Source organism: Arachis ipaensis, chromosome B07 (genome assembly GCF_000816755.2).
Source record: "Arachis ipaensis cultivar K30076 chromosome B07, Araip1.1, whole genome shotgun sequence".
NCBI lineage: Eukaryota > Viridiplantae > Streptophyta > Magnoliopsida > Fabales > Fabaceae > Arachis > Arachis ipaensis.
Window position 1 is genome coordinate 2,908,910 of NC_029791.2, and position 23,101 is coordinate 2,932,010.

General features: G+C 38.0%; 3 protein-coding genes, 1 long non-coding RNA gene and 1 pseudogene across 4 annotated transcripts; 3 read left to right on the top strand and 2 right to left on the bottom strand.

The window, feature by feature from the left end:
- LOC107606544 lies at window positions 460-3,152 on the top strand. Its single transcript, XM_016308596.2, has 6 exons — window positions 460-997; window positions 1,124-1,632; window positions 1,744-2,003; window positions 2,086-2,455; window positions 2,530-2,592; window positions 2,678-3,152. Exons 1-6 carry the CDS (start codon window positions 865-867, stop codon window positions 2,759-2,761), a joined length of 1,419 nt encoding a protein of 472 aa, XP_016164082.1. The 5' UTR covers window positions 460-864; the 3' UTR covers window positions 2,762-3,152.
- On the bottom strand, window positions 3,414-9,120 carry LOC107606543 (annotated as a pseudogene).
- Window positions 9,061-9,573, bottom strand: LOC110262473 (heat shock 70 kDa protein 16-like). Its single transcript, XM_021106734.1, has one exon. It carries the CDS (start codon window positions 9,535-9,537, stop codon window positions 9,061-9,063), a length of 477 nt encoding a protein of 158 aa, XP_020962393.1. The 5' UTR covers window positions 9,538-9,573.
- Window positions 9,621-12,269, top strand: LOC107608820 (serine/threonine-protein phosphatase 7 long form homolog). Its single transcript, XM_016310557.2, has 4 exons — window positions 9,621-9,729; window positions 10,260-10,984; window positions 11,089-11,170; window positions 11,246-12,269. The coding sequence occupies exons 1-4, from the start codon at window positions 9,667-9,669 to the stop codon at window positions 12,002-12,004; spliced, it is 1,629 nt and encodes a 542-aa protein (XP_016166043.1). The 5' UTR covers window positions 9,621-9,666; the 3' UTR covers window positions 12,005-12,269.
- LOC110264449 lies at window positions 17,034-18,749 on the top strand. Its single transcript, XR_002350635.1, has 3 exons — window positions 17,034-18,302; window positions 18,395-18,448; window positions 18,526-18,749. It is a non-coding gene; the product is annotated as an uncharacterized LOC110264449 (long non-coding RNA).

Below are 23,101 nucleotides of genomic sequence, written 5' to 3' on the forward strand. Positions count from 1 at the left end.
AAATGGATTTGAATGTATAAAATATTTTATACTATCACAATTAAACATATTAAAATTCTAAAAATATTATTTACAAATTAAAATTAGTTATTAAAATTAATTATTGTGTATTTATGTATAAATATATGTATAATTTAACTTATTTTTAATATGTATTTTTATGTTAATATATATTTTATACTAGTAACTAATTTTAATGGCATCTAAAATTGTAAAATTCTTAGTTTTCATTTTTATTTTCTAATTACAAAATGGGTAGAAACTCAGGTCCAGTTGACTTCACGTGAAGTTGATAGCTGAAAGCGGTTAAATAATTTGATTGATTTAACTAAATTTTTATGTAACGGCTTTTAACTTTCAACTTCACATGAATTGGATCGCTGAGTTTTCACCTACAAAATGCTATTTAGGTCTATATTATTTGAAATTGTTTAGTGTTAGCAAATAATAATTAAAAGAAATAAAAACAAGTGAGAAACAATTACAAGGGAAGGGGAAGGTGTAGCTTTCCGGAGAATCCTCGCCGTCACTTTTAGAGTTCTAGTGTCTAGAATGGCACTGAAAAATAATGTCTTTGAATCAATAACCCGCCAAAATTATCACAAATTTTCTCAGCTACTACACTGCAATTTCAATTCCCTCCATTTTCCCCAAATTCAAAAACCCTCTAAACCCTAATATCCAATCCTCTTTCTTTCTCAATCACTCTCTCGTTCTCCCTCAATCTCTCTCTGCAACTCATGGAAGCTCCATCCTTCTCTCTGGGCCTCGATTTCACTTTGGATTCCCAGCCACCTGAACCTGAACCTGAACCTGAACCAGAACCAGAACCACATTCTCCAATCCATCTTCCTCAAATCAACGATGGCAACGCCGCAGCCGCAGCCCCCGCAACCGCAGCCGCCGCAGCAGCAGCAGCAGGAACCTGTTTTCAATTTCGATGACGAAGACATCGAAGAGTTCTCCTCACAAGACAATGACCACGATCGCCTTCGAGGTTATAAATTGCACTTCTCAACTAAAAAAAAGGCTAATCTTGAAGTTCAACACATAAAATACATCATCTCAGTTAATTACAAGTTTTCAATTCTAAATTTTGTATATTTTTTTTGTGTGGCAATAGTAAATGCACATTCATCAACAAGGAGCCATCCAGTGTGTAGCAGCTCCAAGGTCTCATTGAGTGGTTCTGGATTTTTGACTCCTCATTCGTCATCTAGGGTTACAAAACGGAAGGAACCTTGTCCTGATGATGTTCCGGTTTCTGCTAAAATGGAAACTGGTTATCGTGGGTTGATGTTTCCCAAATTAACAACTAGCCCTCTCCGAAGGTTTAAGTTGCTCTCTGATTCTGATTCCGATTCTGATTCGGACGTAGAGGAAATTGTGGTGAGTAAAGAAAACAAGAATGCAGCTGCTCCTGTTCAGCAAAGTACAACGAAATTGAAGTGTAGTGTGGACCAAGATCCTGACCTGTGGAAGGATTTTTCTCCTGTAAAGAAATTTTCGATTCCCACACCAGCTTTTGATGAGTTTTGTGAGGAGTACTATCAGTCTGTGAAGAACAAGGGAGTGGCAAATTCGGGGATTGATGTGGCTGGAAGTTGCTCCAAGAGGTCTCTTGGGGTTAATGTGAGTGACAATTTCTAACATCTTAATTCAGAAAATTTCCTTTTAACAACATTCATTTATGATTTTTCAAATGGGAATAAGTAGAATTACTAACATCGATTCGTTGGATAGACGGCAAAAAACAAGGAATCTGGGAGCTCAGGGATTCATGTGGCTGGAAGTTGCGGAACAGGGCATACGGGGGTTAATTCTAGCTGCCAAGGTGATCAGCAGCATTGGGAGTCTGAAGGGCCTCTTCCTCCTGCTCACCGGTATTTTTTCCATGCTGATCCGAGGATTCAGCAATTGGTCCGCAGCAGACTCTGTAATTTTTCTCCGCTAGGCATCAACAAAGTGAATCAACAAGCTAATGCGTCAAATATCGATTACATGTAATACTTTTTATGCTTGCTGATGGCTAAAGAAGAAACACTTTGCCAGTTATGTTGAATTGTTTGTAATTTTCGGTTTCAGGGGACAATTTGGCAATGGGGGAGCTTCTGCCCAGAAAGGTCCTGTTAAGAGCTCGATAAGGGGGAATAACAGATCAAGAAATTTTTCTGCTGAGGAAAACTTAGGTGCTTCCGAAGGCTGGGTGGATCCTAGAGCCAGAGGTGTTTCGCAGTTCAGCAATGGAGAATCTTCTAGAAAGAAAGCAACAAAGAGGAATGGCTCTAAGAAGAACCAGACAAACAAATCAAGTTCTTCGAATGTTTCGCATACTACTACAAACTGGGTGGAACCCAAGAGTCGCACCAGTATGCCAAAGGATGCGGGCAAACGGCGTGTTCAAGCAAGTGGTCAATCCGTTGGTCATTGGTTTACATCACCTGAAGGAAGAAAGGTATGTGTGCTTGTAGTAGTTCAAACATGTTTAAGAACATTTCAGAATCTGATTCTCGTATCTTGGAACCGCAGGTTTATGTCAACAAAAGTGGACAGGAGCTAACAGGCCAAGCTGCATATAGACAGTATCGGAGGGTACATCTGCTAACATACTATTTTCACATTGAATTGTCATTTTGGATGTTATATGGCTTTGAAATAATGCTTTTGAATCTTGCAGGAGAGTGGTGCAGGATCCAGGAAGTCCAAAAAGAAAACTAGTGTCAAAAGGGAAAATTCCAAGAAGAGAAACCGAAACAATTGATAGCGGAATATGTTTCTTCTCAACATGGTTCACATCCTGTATATTACTTTGTAGATCCAATTAGCATTACCCAATTATAGGTTTGGTTGTGTTAAATTTTCTATAAGCTTCTCGTGTCATGTTTTCAAATGGTGGCAAGAGAACTAGCAATCTAGAATGCAGCATCACCCTTCATTCTTGTGTTGCTTCTGAAGTTTCAATGCAAAATAATCATCACAAGTGATCAATGTCTTGAGCTGATATCAGTTGCTCCCATGAAATGAAGTCAACTTGAGATATTGATTCAAGTGGTCCAAATTGATGCTTTGGTTCCTTTTCCTTTCGATTCATTGTTTATGGTAATGTTAGATTTGCATTTTTTTTATCTCCATTTGGAAAGAAATTAATACCCTGTGAGCTACTTGATTTTCCAACATTTTCTTTGGGAATGTTTGTCTGGACCTGAAATGTAATACAAGATAAAAGATTAAAAAATAAAAATAAAAAACTAGGTTCAAGTGAATGATCATTGAGTAACTGATACCTTCCATTCCCAATAAATAGAGAATCAAAGGTTTAGGGTTGGTTCAACTTTATATTAAGTAGTAAGAGGTGAAGCTACCAAATTAACATAGATTATATGTATGGACAAATCTGATAGCAAAATTGGGAAGACCTTAATACAAGTTTCTATAAGAACCAGCAAGTACACAGTGCATAAAGTATATGCCAAAAAAGGTGGATGGAGGCTCGGGAAATAAAACGAAAAACAAATAAATGATTGGGCATTTTTCTTACTATTGACTTCATTTTAACACAATTTTTTTTCAAAAATATAAAGATTTGCATCCTTCACATGTTACGTATGTCTACCTGAAATAATCTACATTTATGAGAATTGTTCATGGAGATTAGAAGTGTTTTGCTTGTTGTCACTCTTGTCAAATAGAACTTAAGTACCTTTGGATCCCAATATCCGCTGACACACTCTGAAAACAACAAAGCCATAACATTCGACTCTTTAGATAAAATCAAGGGATAACAAATAAAAAAGGTGTACACTTCTGCAAAGGAAAATGGATAGGGAAGATCATAGAATTTCAACTCCTCTGCCTTGCTCTTTATATCACTTGACCAAAATACTGGATCAGAGGTCTTAGGCAAGGTATCTTGTTGCTGCATCTTTTCTCTTGGCCACTGTTCTGCTTTATTGCACTCATTGATGATCTGAAACAAGAAAGTAGTAATCACTTGAAACTTTATGTTAAAGGAAGAACCCCAATACTTCTGCAACTATTGTTATTGTACCTGTTCTTTATGATCAGGTGGAAGAGAATCTGCAGACATGCGTTACTCAACAATGTAACTTAACAAATCTCTTGTAGCTTCCACTCTGGCTGCTTCATCTTTGTGCCGATTCTCAACTGGATTAGCAAGCTACATGAAGATGAAGAATGTTAACAAGTATGGAGTGAGAAACATGGAGGTCCTGGAAGCGAAAAATAACCTGTCTTAGATCTTCCAGTATAGCAGAATAAGCATGTATGGTTTCATCGTCACCATCACCGTAAAGCGACTCTTCACTCTCTTGCAGGCTTCTAGATATGCCATACCTCCTCCTTGGTTGCAAAGCTCCGATATGTGTTGAAAAGCTATTCAACAAACAGAGATAAATTTGTGCCAATCAACAAAGAAAGTGAGCGCCTTTGTCCTAAAAATTTGTGGCTGTATAAACAAAGTACATGAATCACAGAAAAACCCACTTGCATCTTCTCAGAACAAAAAATACAGACACTAAAACAATGGAGACAGAGACAGAGACAGTTGTGTTTCTTTCCATGTCCTAACTATTCCTAATTTTAGCGGATAGAAAATTAGGCAAATTTTTTCCCAAGACGGATATTTTGCCTTTGTCACTTTCTCCAAACATGTTTGTCTTTCAATGTGTTTGTATTTCTGTCCTAGCACAGCTACCAAACAGGACCTAAGATATAAGACACTTACCTTAGTCTTCGTTTCATAGATGTTTGACTCCAAGGCATTCCTCTTGTCTTTAGTTAGCTCCATTCTAGTGTCCTGCTGCGCCAATCGGATTTCTTTTTCTTCAGCTTCTGATTTCTTGGCCTTGTACTCACTAGTACATGAAACTTGTTAGCGTTATCTTTTCCCGCACCACCAGCCTGTAAAAAAGCATGATAGTAACATTTTCATTCACTCAAATCACCAACATGAATCATATCTGCAATCAAAACAATCTCCACAATATAAAAATGTACAGATCCAATGCATAGATCATGAAAACAAATTTCAACAGACATTTTACAAAGTTCAATGCCAGAAATGATTGGATAATCGATTTTAGCTATAAAAAATTTTATCTTCAAGGTAAGATTGCAAGCAATATCTAACAACTAATATCTTCGGTGTGTGTGTGAGAGAGAGAGATATGGAGAGGAATAATACTTCATGTCTATGCTCTGAGTTTCTGTAATGATCGGCTGTCCCAGAAATGTGTTCAACATCCATTGCTTCAGAATCTGAACGATGATTAGCTGTTGTAACTGAATTATCCACATGACTCTCGATCAAGTAAAGACATTAAATTACTTTTAAAAAAGAAAAAGAAAAGAACAAAGGTTAATATGCATGGCAATCTCTCAGAAAATTAATAGTGTGAAGTAGGGAGGTAAACAATGAGTGTTCTTACTTACTCTAGCTGATTTGATACTGACGATTCCATGCAAGTTGAGTTGAACTCTAACTTTAACTCGTGCCATACTAATATGAAGGAATCCATGGAAAGGACCAATCTGAAATTAGACATTACTATATAAGAATCGCTCAGTACCAAACAGAAAAGCTAAGAAGATCATGTCATAAGGATATACTTGATGCTATTCATGGAAACATACACGCGCACGCGCACACACAAATAGCAAAAAAACACTTTCAAATCAAAAGAGGGTTGTAGAGAAGACATACTGTGAATCTGCTAATTTTAGGAGATATCCCAGGCTGTATGTCACGGTAAATTTTAGAAGGTTAGATTTAACAGTATTTGTATAATTATTTGGAGTGTTTGAGAATGTTCTAGATGGTTCCGGAACGTTCTAGAAAGTCCCGGCATACTCTAGAAGGTTCTAGAAGACTCTGGAAAGTCATAGAGTATTCTAGAAGAGTGTGGATGTATATAGGAATGTATATAGAGTAGTATGAAAAAATCTAGAAGTATTTAGAAAATTGTGGTATGATGGATATTTGTAATGAAGGTTCTAGATGATTAATTTAGACCGTTGATTAGATTTAATCCTAACCATCCATTGAGGAGGTATATGGCTATAAATAGGAGGTGAGAGTTAGTGTGAGTTGTGTGTAAATCATTTGTAACAAACACTTGAGCAATAAAATGTTCTTCCACCAAAGCTTCCTTTCTCTTGTGTTCTTAGCTTTCTTGCTAAGTATTTGAGGGTTAGGCTGACTTGGTCATAGCTCAAGAGGTTGAGTAAGTTCGAGTGCCGGCACGGTAGTGTTGGAGTGTGTCCAAGGCCGTGACAATTTGGTATCAGAGAAGGTTCGAGAGGGAGCACACGTGGCTTGTGAGTATGACTTCTAGTATCACCATGGAGCATGTTGAGTTTCAAAGAAGAGGAATGTTATTCCTTCTCAATGGGGAGGCAAGAAGATCCGTTCTTCAAGTGAGCCTAGAGGTAAGGACTCTAACTTCTTAGAAGAGAGAGTTTCTGTGTTGGAGAATGTTCTATCCTCTATGGACGATGAGTGTTTTCAAAGGATAGAACATGATAAGGAGACCCTCGAAGCTCACGTGTTAGGAGAACTAGATGCTTTTAAAGAAAGCATGCTCCAGATCGAAGAGAAGCTTGAGAATTCCTTAAAGTTATTTGAGGAAGTTCGAGTTTGGTTCGAGGAGGCAAATTCTCGACCAACCATTATAAGGGAGACGACAAAGATTGATCTCCCCAAACCAAAGTAGTTCAAGGGCGTAAGGGACGCTAACGAGGTGAAGAACTTTCTATGGCAAATGAAGAGGTACTTCGAAAGCCAAGGGGTGGTCGAAGAAGCAATAAAGATACGCACTGCAGCTCTCTACCTTTCTGATAATGCTACTTTGTGGTGGAGAAGAAAGTGCGTAGATATGGAAAAGGAAACTTGCAACATAGCCACATAGGAAGATTTCAAAAGAGAGTTAAAAAGACAATTCTTCTCTGAGAATGTGGTTTATGAAGCAAGGAAGAAGTTGAGGGAATTGAAGTGTGAGAGTAGTGAACTCCTTTACGTAGTTGCTAATCGTACTCTTGTGGGAAGATCAATCTTTGTCATCTCCCTTATAATGGTTGGTCGAGAATTTGCCTCCTCGAACCAAACTCGAACTTCCTCAAATAACTTTAAGGAATTCTCAAGCTTCTCTTCGATTTGGAGCATACTTTCTTTAAAAGCATCTAGTTCTCCTAACACGTGAGCCTCGATGGTCTCCTTATCATGTTCTATCCTTTGAAAACACTCATCCATAGAGATAGAACATTCTCCAACACAAAAACTCTCTCTTCTAAGAAGTTAGAGTCCTTACCTCTAGGCTCACTTGAAGAACGGATCTTCTTGCCTCCCCATTGAGAAGGAATAGTATTCCTTCCTCTTTGAAACTCAACATGTTCCATGGTGATACTAGAAGTCATACCCACAAGCCACATGTGCTCCCTCTCGAACCTTCTCCAATGCTACCATGCCGGCACTCGAACTTACTCAACCTCTTGAGCTATGACTAGGTCAGCCTAACCCTCAAATACTTAGCAAAAAAGCTAAGAACACAAGAGAAAGGAAGCTTTGGTAGAAGAACACTTTATTGCTCAAGTGTTTGTTACAAATGATTTACACACAACTCACACTAACTCTCACCTCTTATTTATAGCCATCCACCTCCTCAATGGATGGTTAGGATTAAATCTAATCAACGTTCTAGATTAATCATCTAGAACTTTCATTACAAATATCAATCATACCACAATTTTCTAAATATTTCTAGATTTTTCCATACTACTCTTTATACTCCTATATACATTCACACTCTTTTAGAATACTCTATGACTTTCCAGAATCTTCTAGAACCTTCTAGAGTATGCCGGGACCTTCTAGAACATTCTAGAAGGTTCCAGAATCATCTAGAACATTCTCAAACACTCCAGAAAATTATACAAATACTGTTAAATCTAACCTAAAATTTACCGTAACAGGTAGTTCACTCGGATTAGCATAGAATGCTTCCAAACGTAGCAAGTTACTGAAACAAAATGTAAGGGTTTTAACACTTGGAATAGGTTGGCCTTTAGGGAAAATCACATCCTTTGGTTCTGCAGAAATTGGACCTTCCTCTGATGAAATTCCGATTGAAAAAAGGCATAGAATCCTGGACCTGAAACAAGCATGAAAATTTTACATTCATTTAATTTCATAGAGAATGATACAAGATATCAAGCAATAATAACAAAAAAAAAGTCCAAATTAGACAGAAAATAAAGCTAGGTAACCACTTGAACTCAGCTCATTTGTTATTACCACTGTATAGTTTGCAACATACTAACCTTGTATTCCTTGACACGCAAAGCAGGACTCAGCATTGCACACTGAAGAGCACAACCACGAGCTACACACTCGCTAGCATTCAGCGTTCGGCCGGGTTCTCTTTTGAACAGAGAAGTTAATAATCTAGTTACAGCTGGAATCCTCGAACCAGAGCCAACTAGCTCAACAGAATGAATCTTTTCTACACTCAACCCTGCATCAGCCAATGCTTTGTTACAAGGAACACAAATTCTCTCCAATAGTCCTGATGCCAAATTCTCGAATTCTTCCCTCTTGATAAGTCCCTTAACATCCTTTTCATCCATCAAGCACTCAATGTTCAGAGGAGCCTCTGAATTTGCACTCAAAGCCTTCAATTTCTCGCATGGTGACCGCAGCCTGATACAAGCCCTGGCATTAGAATACACATCAATGCTGTATGCCTGTATTGTTCCCTAAATTTCACTGCAAAATAACTAAACAGAACCTCGTCGAAGTCTCGGCCACCTAAGCTCCAGTCGAAAACATGAGAAAGCATCTTCATTTTCCCATCCTGAAATGCTGCAATAGAGACCTGGGTATCACAATGACCAACATCAACAAATGCAACATAAATTGGGGCTGCAATGGAAAAATCCGTTTTGTAAATTCCATAACCAATACCGGTTGCAGTACAATCATGAATCAATCTCAAAGGCTTCAACCCAACAATTGCTGCTACATTTAGATAGACCGGTCTCTGCAAGTCAGAGAAGTATGAAGGAACCCCTATAACACAATCCCAAACAGAGATCCCCAAATTTTTCAGCTATAATCTTGAAGTGAGCAAAAAGCATTGCTAAAATCTGAACCAGTGTAAATCTATGATTCTCCTTCAAGTATTTCAAGTGAATCAGAACACTAACATCCGGGCCTTCAGAAGTTTCAACAGCAAGCATTTTCAGCTCCTTTTGAACATCAGGGTCCGAAAATTTCCTCCCTATCAATCTCTTCACTTGAGACACTCTGGATTTGGGGTGCATCATAGCAGAAGCAGCACCAGATGACCCCCCTAACACGCACCCTGCGTGTTGAGCAAACGTCGCCACGTGGGCAACACGCACCCTGCGTGTTGAGCATCCGTCGCCACGTGGCAACACGCACCCTGCGTGTTCCCAACGGCACAACGAGGTGGTCCCTTTAAAGGAGAGGAGGGCAGGGAGCTTAAACATAGTGGAGCTCATTCTCCATATGCAGTGGTGAAAGTGATTGAGAGTGAGAGTGAGAGTGAGTAGTGTGGAGGAAGAGGCTCTGGTCTAGTTGAAGAAGATAAGCGCCAGTGAGAGCGAGAGGAAGGAGTGTGTTTAGTAATTATGGTTCGTGATTATGCTAATCCAGCGGAACATGTTACTAATTATTTGAGACAGCCTAATGTGGTAAGTTTAAAATCTTTGTTAATTTAATCTTTATTATTTAGAATGTATTATATTTAGTGTGGTTATTTTAGTTGATGTTATTATTAGTAGTAAGTTAAATAATTTTATGTGATATTATTATTAGAAATAGGTTAAATAATTTTAATTACTTCCGTTTTGATATTTTTTTTTTGTATATTAAAAATTATTTTTCGTGAACTCAGTAAGTAACATAATTTATAATGTAATTGTTAAAATTAATAAATAATATAAATGAAAATGATTTTTTTGTTATTTTTGTAATTTTGTGTTACTTTATTCTATGTTATAATATTTATATTTTGTACTAGTTGCTAGTTAGTAATATTAAGAGAAAGTCTAGGGGACCAGCAACTTTTGTGTTTTGTGGCCAGCACTTAACCATCAAAAGAAAAGTAAGTGATCTCTCACTATTGGATGTAATCTCACACCATTAAAAATACTTTTTACGGAAATAATTTTGAGTTTAAATTTTGGACGACTATGAAATTGTTTTTTATTTTCTGTACTAGGCTAACAGGAATCTGCTGCCCCGTAAGCTTGATCCGCCAGAATTGTGGCACCCGGCGGTTGATCAGGCTTTACGAACAACGGGATTCTATCATGTATCGAGAGTGGGACAGATCAGAGGGCATTCCGCCTTACTATCTGCTCTTGTAGAAAGATGGAGGCCGGAGACTCATTCTTTCGTATTGCCAGTTGGTGAGGTTACAGTAACCCTGGAGGACGTGTTACACATATTTGGCCTACCGATTGATGGAGAGGTTGTGACTGGTTGGACCGATAGTAGTCAGGACTTCTTGGTCAACCACAGCATGGCGATTTTTGGCAGAGAACCCGTTGTGAGTAGTTCATCTAAAAGTTACATAAAGTTATCCTGGGTTCGCCATATCAGAGATACACATCCTCTAGACACTTTGGAGTCTGTTCAACGATACGTTAGGTGTCATATCTTCTGTCTGCTGGGAACCATCCTCTTCGCGGATAAGTCAACAGCATATGCCCACGCGAAGTACCTACCACTGCTTCAAAACTTTGAGCATATCAGCACTTACAGTTGGGGGTCAGCAACTCTCGCACATCTTTATAGGTCACGGTGTCGTGCATCGCGTTATGATTGCAAGGAGATGGATGGCCCGCTTGATTTGTTGTTCGTTTGGGCGTGGGAGCGAATGCCCTTTCTTGCCCCCATTCCAAGACAGCAGCTTGCACTAGCTGATATACCGGTTGCACGCAGGTAACGCCGTATAGTATATATTTTATTGGAGTTTGACTCGTATTTTATTTATGTTTTACTGACAAAACGTAATTTAAACTCTGTTATAACATTGTGTATTGCAGGTGGAGTCATCATCCACGAACTAGGGCGTGGATATCGAAGAACGTGGCGTCTATTAGGCATGACATAGACTACATGGAAGAGGTCAGTATCGGTATTAATTTACAAGAATAATTTACGGAATTAATAATATAACTTAGCCCATGCAACATTTTGCAGTTTGTCTGGCGGCCATACCTCGACATCATCATCCCGGCCGAACTACATCACCACCTTGATGTGTGTGACACAGTAGGGCCATTGATTTCATTCGAGTGTGTCGAATGGCATCCTGTGGACCGAGTGGTTCGTCAGTACGGGTACGCACAGTCTCCCCCTCTGCCGGCACAGGCCATTCGTCTTGACCATCATTGTTACACTCTTCGGGGAGTACAGTGCCACGATTGGAGCACCATACTCAATGAATGGATTCAACAGTGGGGGAACCGCCGCAACAGTCGGTTGCGAGATAGGAATCTGCAACCAATCGCTGACTTTAGCCCGTCTGCCGAGTACCGTAGTTGGTACGGTGGATTATTTTGGATGTACCTGAGGTTGTCGAAGTTGATCCAGCAGCCACCCCATTATCCACCCCAGCAACCACCCCATTTTCCACCCCAGCAGCCATATGCAGTGTTTCATCCATTTCCTTATCATCGCCCACTTCTACCTCAGCCATCACATCAGTTGCCGCAGTCACACCGAGCATCGGTGGACGGATTGGCTCGTCGGAGCCATCGTACCCCCACACCTGATAGTCAAGCGAGTGGTTCCATCGATCCACATGTTGGGATCAATACAGGACGTCTGAATGTGCTAGCAGCAGCTCCGAGCGGTCTGGACTTGAATGCGCCGACACAGCAGGAGGTTGTTGCCGAGTATATCCCTGGTCCTTCCGCTCCAGCAGAAGCAGGTGGGTCAGGTCCAGTCGAGGGATAGGCAGTTGGTCATTAGTACAACCTACGGACAGATGTCCGTTCATCGAACAGGTTTACTCCGTCAAGTGTTAACAAGATAGTGAACAAGATGATGGGATTTTTTAAGAAGCCGTGAGCTGATTAGTCGAACTTAGTCTATTTACTGTTTGTTTTAGTTGCACTCATCTTCAATTTAGTCAATCTTAGTCTATTTAATCTTTGTATTAGTTGTATGCGGCTTCAGTTGACTCGAACTAAATATCATTTAATCTCTATATTAGTTGCAATCATCTTTAGTTGATTCGAACTCAGTATTATTTAATCTTTATATTAGTTGTAATTAACATTCAATAAGCAAACTTAGAAATACATAAACTTGAAAATACATTAACTTAAAAATACATAAACTTGGAAATTCAGAATCCAACCATAACGAACAATTGATTTCTATAACTAAAAATAATCCCTATGAACCACCACTGTTACCAACCCCACTAGGTCCAATATGTTGCGGATATCTACTACGACTATGACCCTGTCTCCCGCAAAGACCATACCTGGGGACCACGAATTTCCCATGAATCCATTTCATTCAGATAGCGAGTCGACTTGGGACAACCTTTTGACGTTCGTCTCAAGGGAGGATTCGCAACCATCATCAGTCCCGGGTAATTAGGCCATGTCTCCGTGTCGCCCAATGGGACGAACTCAATTCTGTAGACCTTACGAATCTCCGATATCTCGTACACATCACCCACATACACCTACCAATCGAGGTGCTGGTTAGCGCAGCACGCAATAACATGGCGACATGGAAGTCGCTCCACCTGAAAACGCCCCCAGTTGCATCTCCATCTCGCAAGATCAACTACTAACACTCGTCTGCTTGGAATTTTGCACACCTAAAACACCTCGTTTCTTCTATCAAACCGATGCACGACTATGTTTCCTGCACGCTGCATATTTGCCTTTATCCGCTGAGTGGCAAACTCAGAGTAAGTAAATCCAGCGTGCTTGCGCTGATAAGCCTTGTAACGACCCAACTTCCAGTACGTCATGATCGTACCAAAAGTAAGGCGTTACTAACATGTTCTCCTTATTAACTATTTAATATTGAGTCTTTAGTTCGATATCGCGTTTCAAATTTTAAGAAAATACCAGAAAATTTTGTTTTCATTAATTAAAATCATATATCAAAGATCACCAAGTAATAATAATCACATAATTATTAATCATAATAAATATTATACAAAAGAATTCAAATGAAACTCAGATACAACTCCTATCCCTCTGTATAAAATAAAATCTTAATCAACAAAGGCGAGAGAACTCTATGAAAACAACTTAACTCATAAATAAGTCTAATAACCGTCTGCGGCTTCAAATTGAGTCTCCGAACCTGTGTAACTGAAAGGGTGGAAAATTTATGGGATGAGAATAAACCACACGTTCTCAGTAAGGAATGAAAATGCCGTAAAAGTGATGAAATAAAATGCAAATAATTAACTTTACTCAATAAAACTATTTTTTATCAAATTCCTGAAAATACTTTTAGTTTTACTTTAGATGATTAATTACTTTTCTTTAAGTTTCTAAACTCAAAACAAGTTTTAATCATAAAATTAGTCATATTAACCATCTCTCAGCCACATAATCATTTCTCAACCACAATATTTCACCTCAATACATCCGTCAACTAATAGCACAAGTAAGAGATTCAAACCTACACACAAACAAGTCAAACAACACAATCACAGAGAAATAATACAAGCAAACACAACCAAATGAAAATGCACAAACAATATGATGCATGTTTGTCCTAAGCAGGCCATGAGCTCACGTTCGGTTTACACCCTGCAGCCCGACATTACCTAGGAACAAGTCCCAGATATGGTTTCTCTGTGTCCTTAGTGCATACGTGTCGGTGGTAAGAATACCACTCCTTCGTGACTACTGGCAGTCGGTGCAAAGCTCGACCCCATAATATACGCACAAGGGGAAACAATGATCCTCAGTTCGTGGGGTTTCCCCGAGATCAACACACAAACAAAACAGAGATCCTTAGTTCGTGGGTTTTTCTGAGATCAATACACAACAAAACAGAGATACTCAGTTCGTGGGTTATCCCCGATATCAACAAAACAAACAACGATCCTCATTTTGTGGATTTTCCCGAAATCAAAGATTATCAACAGTTCATGAGTTATTCCCGTAATCAATTATTATCAATTCGCGGATTTTTTCTGTATTAACCATTACTTAAAACCAAATCCTCTTTCCATTCTTTAAACTTTTCTTAACTTTCTTAAACATTGTTTCCAAAAACCTCAACCACCAAATCATTTCATAATCTCTACCTTTGAAATTTTGAATCAAATATGTTTCAAGCACTTAGGTCTACCCTTAATACTTTTAAGAGGATACTCACTTTTTAATTTCATAAACAATTCTTTTTCTTAAATAAATTAAAATCGAAACATAATTATTTTCTATATAAATCGACCTCAAAATAGTATAATTCTTTTCTTAATAAATTAAACTCAAAATATGATAAATAAAACCCAAAACAAAATCTGTTCTTTTCAATAAATTCAAAGTCAAACAGTTTCCAAATCCAAGTTTTTATAAATTTACATTTCAAACAAAGTTTCGAATTTTATAAAATTTCGACAGCACTTCCCCTAAAACTCGGACTTAACCATGTTTACGGGTTCCCTCTTTCTCAACAATTCACCAGCCCTTTTCTCAACAATTATCACAACAGATTGTCAATCAATCAGAAATCTAACAATTCGCAATAATTAATAATTCAATCATAATCCGCAATTCCCACATAATCCATCAATCCAACTTCAATTTGATCAATTCATAAATTATTTTAACTAAAGGACTAACAGTTTTTCAGTTTCCAAATACCCAAAACACATTATCACCTAATTTAACGAAAATCTTAGCAATATTGACACTAAAACACACAAAGTATGTATTATTCACAAAATCCCGCTTCTCTTACAACCAACTACTATGTTCACCCAAAAATTCAGCTCCATATAGTTTCTAATTATCACAAGTTATCCTTATACTTTTTAGAATTGCGGTTTTTATCTTTAAATTCAGATTTCATAAAAAGGTCAATTTAATAATCAAACTTTAATCTTTTAACAGTTCTCAAACTTAATTCTAATTAATCATAAATCAACATTAACAACTACCAAAACCAATTCCAACCAGTCACAAGTCAATTTCACAGCCATTCTGATATATCAGATAACTAAAAACAACAACAAACACGTATTCTCAATAATCAGAATACAGCCATAACTCAACCAATTTAACATAATCTCATAAAATCAGAATTTTCAACAATTCCATCAAAATAAAAAAATCACTATCGGTCACAGCCTCAAACCAAAATTGATCTCAACAGTTAATCATTCACAACAACAAAATCAGTCATAATCACAGCCATAACCCAAAGTCAATTCATCAATTATCAAAACAACAGTTCTTCAATAATTAACTCATCATATTTCAATTTAATAAACAATATCAAATTAATCACCATTCACAGCCACAATTCAACCAATTTAATAAATAACACAAAATTAATCGCAATTTCATCACATTCAATAATATTCACTCGAGTAGTGCTAGGGAGCCAATGGCCTAAGTGTACAATGTGTACAATGGGCTAAATATTTGGTTTATAAATCAAATGAACATCACTTAAAAAGCTAATTTTGGGTTCACCAGGATTCGAACTTCTGATCTTCCGGATCTGGAACTCTTATACCATGTCCTGAAACCACTCATCCCAAAAGCGTAACCTGACAGGACAATGTAACACTAATAATAATATCTCTAATACTTTTTAAACCTTCATTGTAAGGTCATTGGCTCCCTATACTTTCTCTATTCACAATCACCCACAATATTCACAATTCACGACGACGGCGACGTTCTCCTCCACAAACCTTGGCAGCAGCGGCGATGGAAAGGCAGCGCTGCTTCCTCTTCTTAGCACACAGCGGTAAGGTTCCCTTCATTGATGGCTTGGATGGCGGAAACAACGCACGGCGACGGCGACGGCGACAGAAACCACCATGACGACGTTCACGGCACGACAGCGGCGGGAACGGTCCCCCTCCCTCTCTCGTCGCGTTCTGTCTCTTCTCTCTGCACGAAGCCCACACACCACGACGATGAAGGCGGCGCTCCTCGCGACTCCATGGACAGCGATGGGCTTGAAAGGTGGCGCAGGTAAGACACAGCGGTGGAGGCTCAGCAGCGACTTCGCGGGCTTCCTCTCTCTTCCCGAATGACGGTGACAACAACGTGGAGCTTCGACAATGAGGTGTGGCGGCGGCAGCTCTTCCCTCCAGTTTAACGACGACGCGACGGCAGCCCAATCCCTACTGCCGATGCGCCTCCCTCTCTCGGCCTCTTTCTCTCTGTTTCCCGTTTTGCATATGCTACTGGGTTTGGGGAAGGGGTTTCGGTGGCTGGCTTAAGGGTTTTAGGGTTAGGGTTTTTTAATTTTGAAATTAGGGTTTGTGAATTTGATTTGGGAATTAGTGGTAGAAATTAAGGATTTCATAAAAGAATAAGGATATATAAATAGATATTTTGATAAAATTCGAGGGTAGAATAATTTTAAAATTAAATACACTCCATTAAAAATATTTAAGAATATTATTTATCAATATACTACTAAATTTAATTAATTATTTTTAATTTAAATTATAAAATAAACATATTGATCACATTTTATAAAATATAGTTTAAACTCAATATTAATCATTCAAATTAAATTATATAATTCTTTCTTTTTTTTAATTATCAAAATTATAATTTCAATTATATCAAATATCCAATAAAGATGATATAAAAAGTCTAATTAATTTAAACTTCAATTATCATGAAACTCTATTTAATTATTTTTAGTAAAATAATTTTCTTAAAATAAAATTCTCAACAATTATAATAAATCGTAAATAACTCGTTATTTAATTTTCTGAAAACTTAGATTGTTACAAGCCTTAATACTCTTCTGCGTAAATAGCTCGTTCAACCGATAATATATTGCTCGGACGAGCACCAAGATAAGCAGATTCCGGGCACCCTTTAACACTGAATTAATGCACTCGACAAGGTTTATGGTCATGTGACCCCATTGATGTCCCTCGTCGAATGCCAATACCCACTGAGGTAGTTCGATGTTGTCGCACAAACGGGCATATGCCTCACCTCGTTCTTGCAACCTCTTATAGCTGACGTTGTACTCCTCCACCATCCTTAAATACCCAATGTTGACAACGAGCTTTTGCAAATACGGGACCTTGAACTCCCTTAAGAAGTTGCTACCAATGTGCCGAATACAAAATATTCATCATGTTCTCGGAGGTTTTCAATCACCTCTGCTACGATTTACTGCTACCCGGATTGACTCATGACGATGGGAGATTATACCCACGCCGTCTCTTCTTACAATATGACTTCGAAAATTACTAAGAAAAAAGTGTAACGATCAGCGGTTTCACCCTCTATGATGGCAAAAGCAATCGGCACAATGTTTTGATTCCCGTCTTGCGCAACTGTAACCAAAAGGCAACCTTTATATTTTTCGTATAGGTGGGTGCCGTCAACTTGAACTAACGGCTTGCAATATTTGAAGGCTCTAATACATGGATTGAAACTCCAGAATACCCACTGAAGTATTCTAACACCCGCCACCACTTCACTCCCGTTATTTAGGGGTCGTGTTTCTATCTGGACTTGCGAAATAGGCATCTTCTGAACCATTACGGAGAACCACAATGGCAAAGCTCCATAAGATTCTTCCCATCCACCGAAAACTTTCGCTATCGACTTCTGCTTCGCCAACAAAGTCTTTCGGTAACTAATAGTGTAAACTCCGCTAAAATCGGTAAATAATTAGTAAATAAATTGAATTTTAATTAGAAAAGCTAAAAATGAAAAACTAATATCAAAATAGGATAGAATTTGTCGAAACGAAAATTTTGATACCAATTTCGATAAATTAGCCCAAAGTTGGACCGGAAAGACCGAACCGGTTGAACCAGGACCCAAACCGGGCCTGTGGGTCCAACCGGACCCGTAATATAAAGGAAACAGCAGCTCTCTTCTCCCTCATTAGTTGCTGTAACGCCAAAACATAATTGGAGGAAAGGGAGAGAAGCTCTTAAACCCTAACCCTTTGATCCACCATAACTCCTCCATCCGGGCTCCGATCGCTGCACCGTTCATGGCCACGAGCTCATCATGTCGAGCTCTACCTTTCTATCCAAACAATTTCACTGGTAAGTCTCCTATTAAGTTCAGAATCTCTATCCCTCTTTCTTGGTAAACTTGAAAAACCTATGATGAATCTTGTCTAATTTTTGTGTTCTAGATTCAAGTTAGCTTCCGGAACTTGTGGGCTCAAGCTATTGAGCATTTGGGTATGGTAAGAACACCTTAACCCTAGCTCAATCTTGTTTTTGGTAATAGAAAAATGAATTGGAACATATATATGTGTATTAGGTGTAGGTTAAGTGGGTGTTTATGCATGTGAATTAAATTGGGATTACTTGGAGGTTTGTTGGTGACCAAGGCTTGTTTTGGGGCTGTTTGATTGAGTTTGGAGGGGCTGTAATTGTGCGTTGTGAGGCTACCTTGGGTGAATTAAGTGATCGGCTAAGGTATGGTTTAAGTTTCGCACGTTTAATATTTACGGTGTTGTGAAAACATAGGTTAGAAAAACCATAGGATAAGTTGAATTTGTTAATGGCATTTAATGAGTAACTTTGTATTGTTGTTGGTATAATTGTTGATGAACATATATTGGAACTATGAGACATTGAGGTTATTAGTTTTGTGCTCGTGGACTTGCTTATAATGGGTGGTGTTGGTGTTGATATATTGATGGATTGTGGATGATGTTTGTTACTAAAATGTGTTATGTGAAGTTGATGGATTAATGTGTATGAAGGGTTGATTTACGTTAATAGCATTTAATTAGTATATGTTGATGGAAGGTTGATAAGTATATGTGAAAGTTGGTATAGGTGAAGAATTGATATGAACAAATGAAGGGTTATTGATATATGAGGTAAAAGTGGATAATTATTGATGATCAAGGTTGGTTGAGTTGATTAAAGCTTATATTGGCAATGGTTGTTGATGAATTGAGTTGAGATGGCATTACAATGCAAGTTTAAATGGTAAGAAACTAAATTGGTGAAAAATGGGGTTTGGGGTATTTTTGGTAAAATGTGAATTTTGATGAACTTTGGTAGTCCATAATTTGCTCTACAAATTTGTGATAAATATGAGATTTGTTTCAAATTAAAGAAGGTTTTAAAAGCCTGAAAATGATATAAAGTTTGCGAAAAACCAAACTTTGTAGAGGGAGTTATGGACGCCGAAAAATTGGTGCGAAAAACTGAATTTTTGCAAGTTGCAGCAGAAACAGGTTTCCTGATGTGTGCCCACGCACACAGCTGTGCACGCGCATCCAACAAAGGCAAATACCCACCTGTGCATACGCACGCCTCTGTGCGCATGCACACCTGGTATTTTTCATAAAGTATGCGTACGCACACTCCTGTGCGCACGCATACACCAGGATAGGCCTCTTGTTGGTGGCGCTCGCAGGGAGTGATGCGCACGCACACCAAGTATTTTCATGGCTGGTGTGCGCATGCACACATCTGTGCGCACGTACATGCTCTGCTTTCTTTTTGAGCTGTGCGCACGCACACATGTATGCGTACACACACACTCTGTTTTACAAGCACCTATATTTTTGTGATCTGAACATGGTTTTGAACTCCTAATCCCCTATTTTTGCCCTGTTAACCTTAGATTCTACTAACAAGCTTAGTAACTAGCAGAAGTTAGGATTTTAGGGTAACTTGGGAAGGAAGAAAGAAGTAAATATGATAAGTTATGTGAAAGTGAATGTGGTTACGGAATGAAGTAATGATGCCATGGCTTGATAAATGACTGAACAATGATTATGAATATTAAATGGCTTATGAAGAATGATATCTGAGATACGAGTTTTTCTGGGTAAAAACCATGACTCGCCACCACGTGTTCCAGGTTGAATCTCAATACTCTGTTGACCCTACGTCGGAAGGGTAACCGGGCACGTATAAATTTCCGGGTATGGATAGCCCCCATTGAGTGATTTATGTGATGATTGAATGTGAACTCTATGCATAGACTCTTGGGGATACACGACGGGAGACAGTCTAAGGTTTTCGGACTTGTCGGGTTGGCTGGATAACCGACAGATAGGCCCCATCAGCCATAGGACAGACATGCATCATATGCATTTGTTTGTTTTGATTGTTATGCATTTCCTGGGTTTGCCTAATTGATATATATCATCTGCTATCTGTTATACTTGCTATTTGCACTATTTGCCCATTACTTGTGCGTAAACTTGTTTAGTTGCTTGTTTTTGTTGCATTATGAATGATGGAGGGATGGAGGAAACGGAGAAATGGTTTAGTGTTAGGTTAGGATTGAACTTGAGTAAGTTAGGTAGATTTAGAACACCCACCCCTGTTTATGGCTTCTGTTTAGTACTTAAGTTGGATAACTGAGTAATGGAGTTCTAGGATTACCTATGGCATTCTCAGGACCTTATTTATTATACGCATGGCACTTTTACCATGCTGAGAACCTCTGGTTCTCATTCCATATTGTATTGTTGTTTTTCAGATGCAGGTCGAGAGGCTCCTCGCTAAGCGTCTGGATCTTGGGAAGCGAAATAGTCCTTGGGTGTATTTTGGTTTCTGTTTGTACATATGTAAATATGTATTTAACTTATTCTCCAAGTAACTTATGTATGCTGCTCCTCTTAGAGGTTGAGGGAGAGATAGGAGTTTACTTTGGTACCTTGGTGTATTTTGGGAATATTTATGTATCTTTATATGTATATATATACCCTCCGGCCAGCCTTAGCTTCGCAGGCTGAGTCAGGAGCTAGTTATGTTATTTCCTTGGCTTTCCTGTTCTCTCTTGTTTATCTTTATCTCTTCCTTTTAGGTTTCTTAACACGCAAGTAATTCGATTCCTCGAGTAATGCACTTTTCTTTTTGCAAATTTGTTTTACCTATTTTTCAAGGCTCCTAGCTAAGTATCTTTTTCCTTATTATTATGTATATATTTTTACTTTTAGAAGTCGTAATACCATACTATCTCAGTCTTATGACTTAAGCATAAGATTAAGTATAGTAGGGTGTTACAAATAGTGTAGTTGAATAGTTCCTGGACTTTTGTAATATAGATTTCACCTTTATGGATGGGTCGGATTCAACCAATGGCTTCATAGGCTCAGCAACCGTGTTCGAGTCCAAAATGGAGTGATCATGTGAGATCATTCCCATGGAACACGTGTGCCTCCCGTTATATATCCAAATCTGCCAGCAAGCTTTCTTCTATATCAAGCTGGATCGAACAATCCAATCGCACCCACGTCCATAACTCTTGCATTTTGCATAGAACATCCGTGGATCAGATTCGTAAACAACGTAATCGACTCCTCTGGAGATAATATAACTCCGAATTGCCGCAACGACTAATTTTCTAGAACCGTATTTCATTCCGATCCTCAACTCCCCGTACTCAAGGTCAGCAACACCTATAACAAGAATAAATTGTTACTCATCGATCCGTCAAAACAAAATTAATGAAACATACTAACCACTACTCACGTACCTATGTTCATATATTCGGAAAAATCCGGTGCATGCATGGCGTCAAGATCCAAGCTATGCATAAAAGGTGGAACATCCATCAGTTGACCAACTGTAAGTGGAACCACTAAGGGAGGCTTGTTGTTTGATTGACCCTCTGTTAGTGTGTAGACCACAGTGGTTGTGCCCAAGTTGTTCGGCATTTGATCTTTACTCCAAACTGTTAAGCTTGATTCTTGAGACATTTGCTCTTGATACCAATTGAAAGTTCCAGAAGGTTTAAAGAATGGGGGTTGAATCTATGGCTTTCTTTAATTTTGAATTATTAAGCCTTTAATAAAATAACTTTAAACTTTATTTCTATTGATCTTCACAGCGGATAAATCAGGAGACAATTTTTTTTTGTCTCATAAAAACCATAAAACAGGACTAAAACAAAGAAGAAGAAGATGACACAATCATATATCATGGATCAGTTGACTTGTGCAATGTAACCTACATCCAGTCTCCACCACAACATTAGTGGAATCTTCACTATAATCCAAGTATTAAATACACCTATTTTCTAGGACTCAACATAATCTTGTCTGGGCATACAAGTTTCAACCTAAACTTGACTTAATTATGCTAATACCTAGACTTACCACACTAAGTGCTTACCCAACTTAGTAAGGGATACCTCTCAGGTACATGACACAAAACAGAAAATACAACCAAAAGAAATCTGAAATCACTCTTGGCTTTTCTCTTAAGTGTACCTCTCAGCCATTTTCACTCTATGGCTTTTTCTCAATGCCTCTCTTACTTACCTTTTACCTCTCAAAGAAAACTAAGAAAGATATACATTGAAACTAAGATACAACCTTCTTTATTTATTTATTTAATATTAGAGAAATATTGGATATTTTTCAGGATGCCACCGTGTGAAAGATAGAACGTATGAGTTTCTAGACGCTACCGTTCAATCAAGGCATTTATAAGTGCGTTGTATAAAGTAAATTTTTCAATTTGAGATATGTGAAAGAATTCACTATTCTGTAATTCGATTTCAACTCGGATTACATATACATCTAGATGGAGATGCCTTGATTCTTTGTTTTTTTGAACTCTGAAATAAATCAAAAAACATAATCAATAATAATAAATAAATAAACAAAAAAAAATTATATATAATTGACGCTCGAGGTGTTCAACAATCTCATTTGATAATGAAAATTTTGGTAAACAAACTAATAAATTAAAGACAATTTTATACGGTTGGATTTATAGTTAATTTTATCAATATTTTCATTTATTGTAAATATGTTTAGTAAATCAATTTTCTCATTTGTTATATTTTAATATAAAATAAAAAAATTAGTATTTTTATATTATATAATACTTTAATAGAGAGTATTTTACTGATATGA

Bases quoted from the DNA above. Each gene is read 5' to 3' on its own strand.
- LOC107608820 (XM_016310557.2), top strand. From the start codon at position 9,667: ATGGTTCGTGATTATGCTAATCCAGCGGAACATGTTACTAATTATTTG. The intron at 9,730-10,259 runs GTAAGTTTAAAA...TTTCTGTACTAG, and splicing joins ATTTGAGACAGCCTAATGTG to GCTAACAGGAATCTGCTGCC. The intron at 10,985-11,088 runs GTAACGCCGTAT...TGTGTATTGCAG, and splicing joins GATATACCGGTTGCACGCAG to GTGGAGTCATCATCCACGAA.
- LOC110262473 (XM_021106734.1), bottom strand. From the start codon at position 9,537: ATGAGCTCCACTATGTTTAAGCTCCCTGCCCTCCTCTCCTTTAAAGGG.
- LOC107606544 (XM_016308596.2), top strand. From the start codon at position 865: ATGGCAACGCCGCAGCCGCAGCCCCCGCAACCGCAGCCGCCGCAGCAG. The intron at 998-1,123 runs GTTATAAATTGC...GTGTGGCAATAG, and splicing joins TGACCACGATCGCCTTCGAG to TAAATGCACATTCATCAACA. The intron at 2,456-2,529 runs GTATGTGTGCTT...TTGGAACCGCAG, and splicing joins CATCACCTGAAGGAAGAAAG to GTTTATGTCAACAAAAGTGG.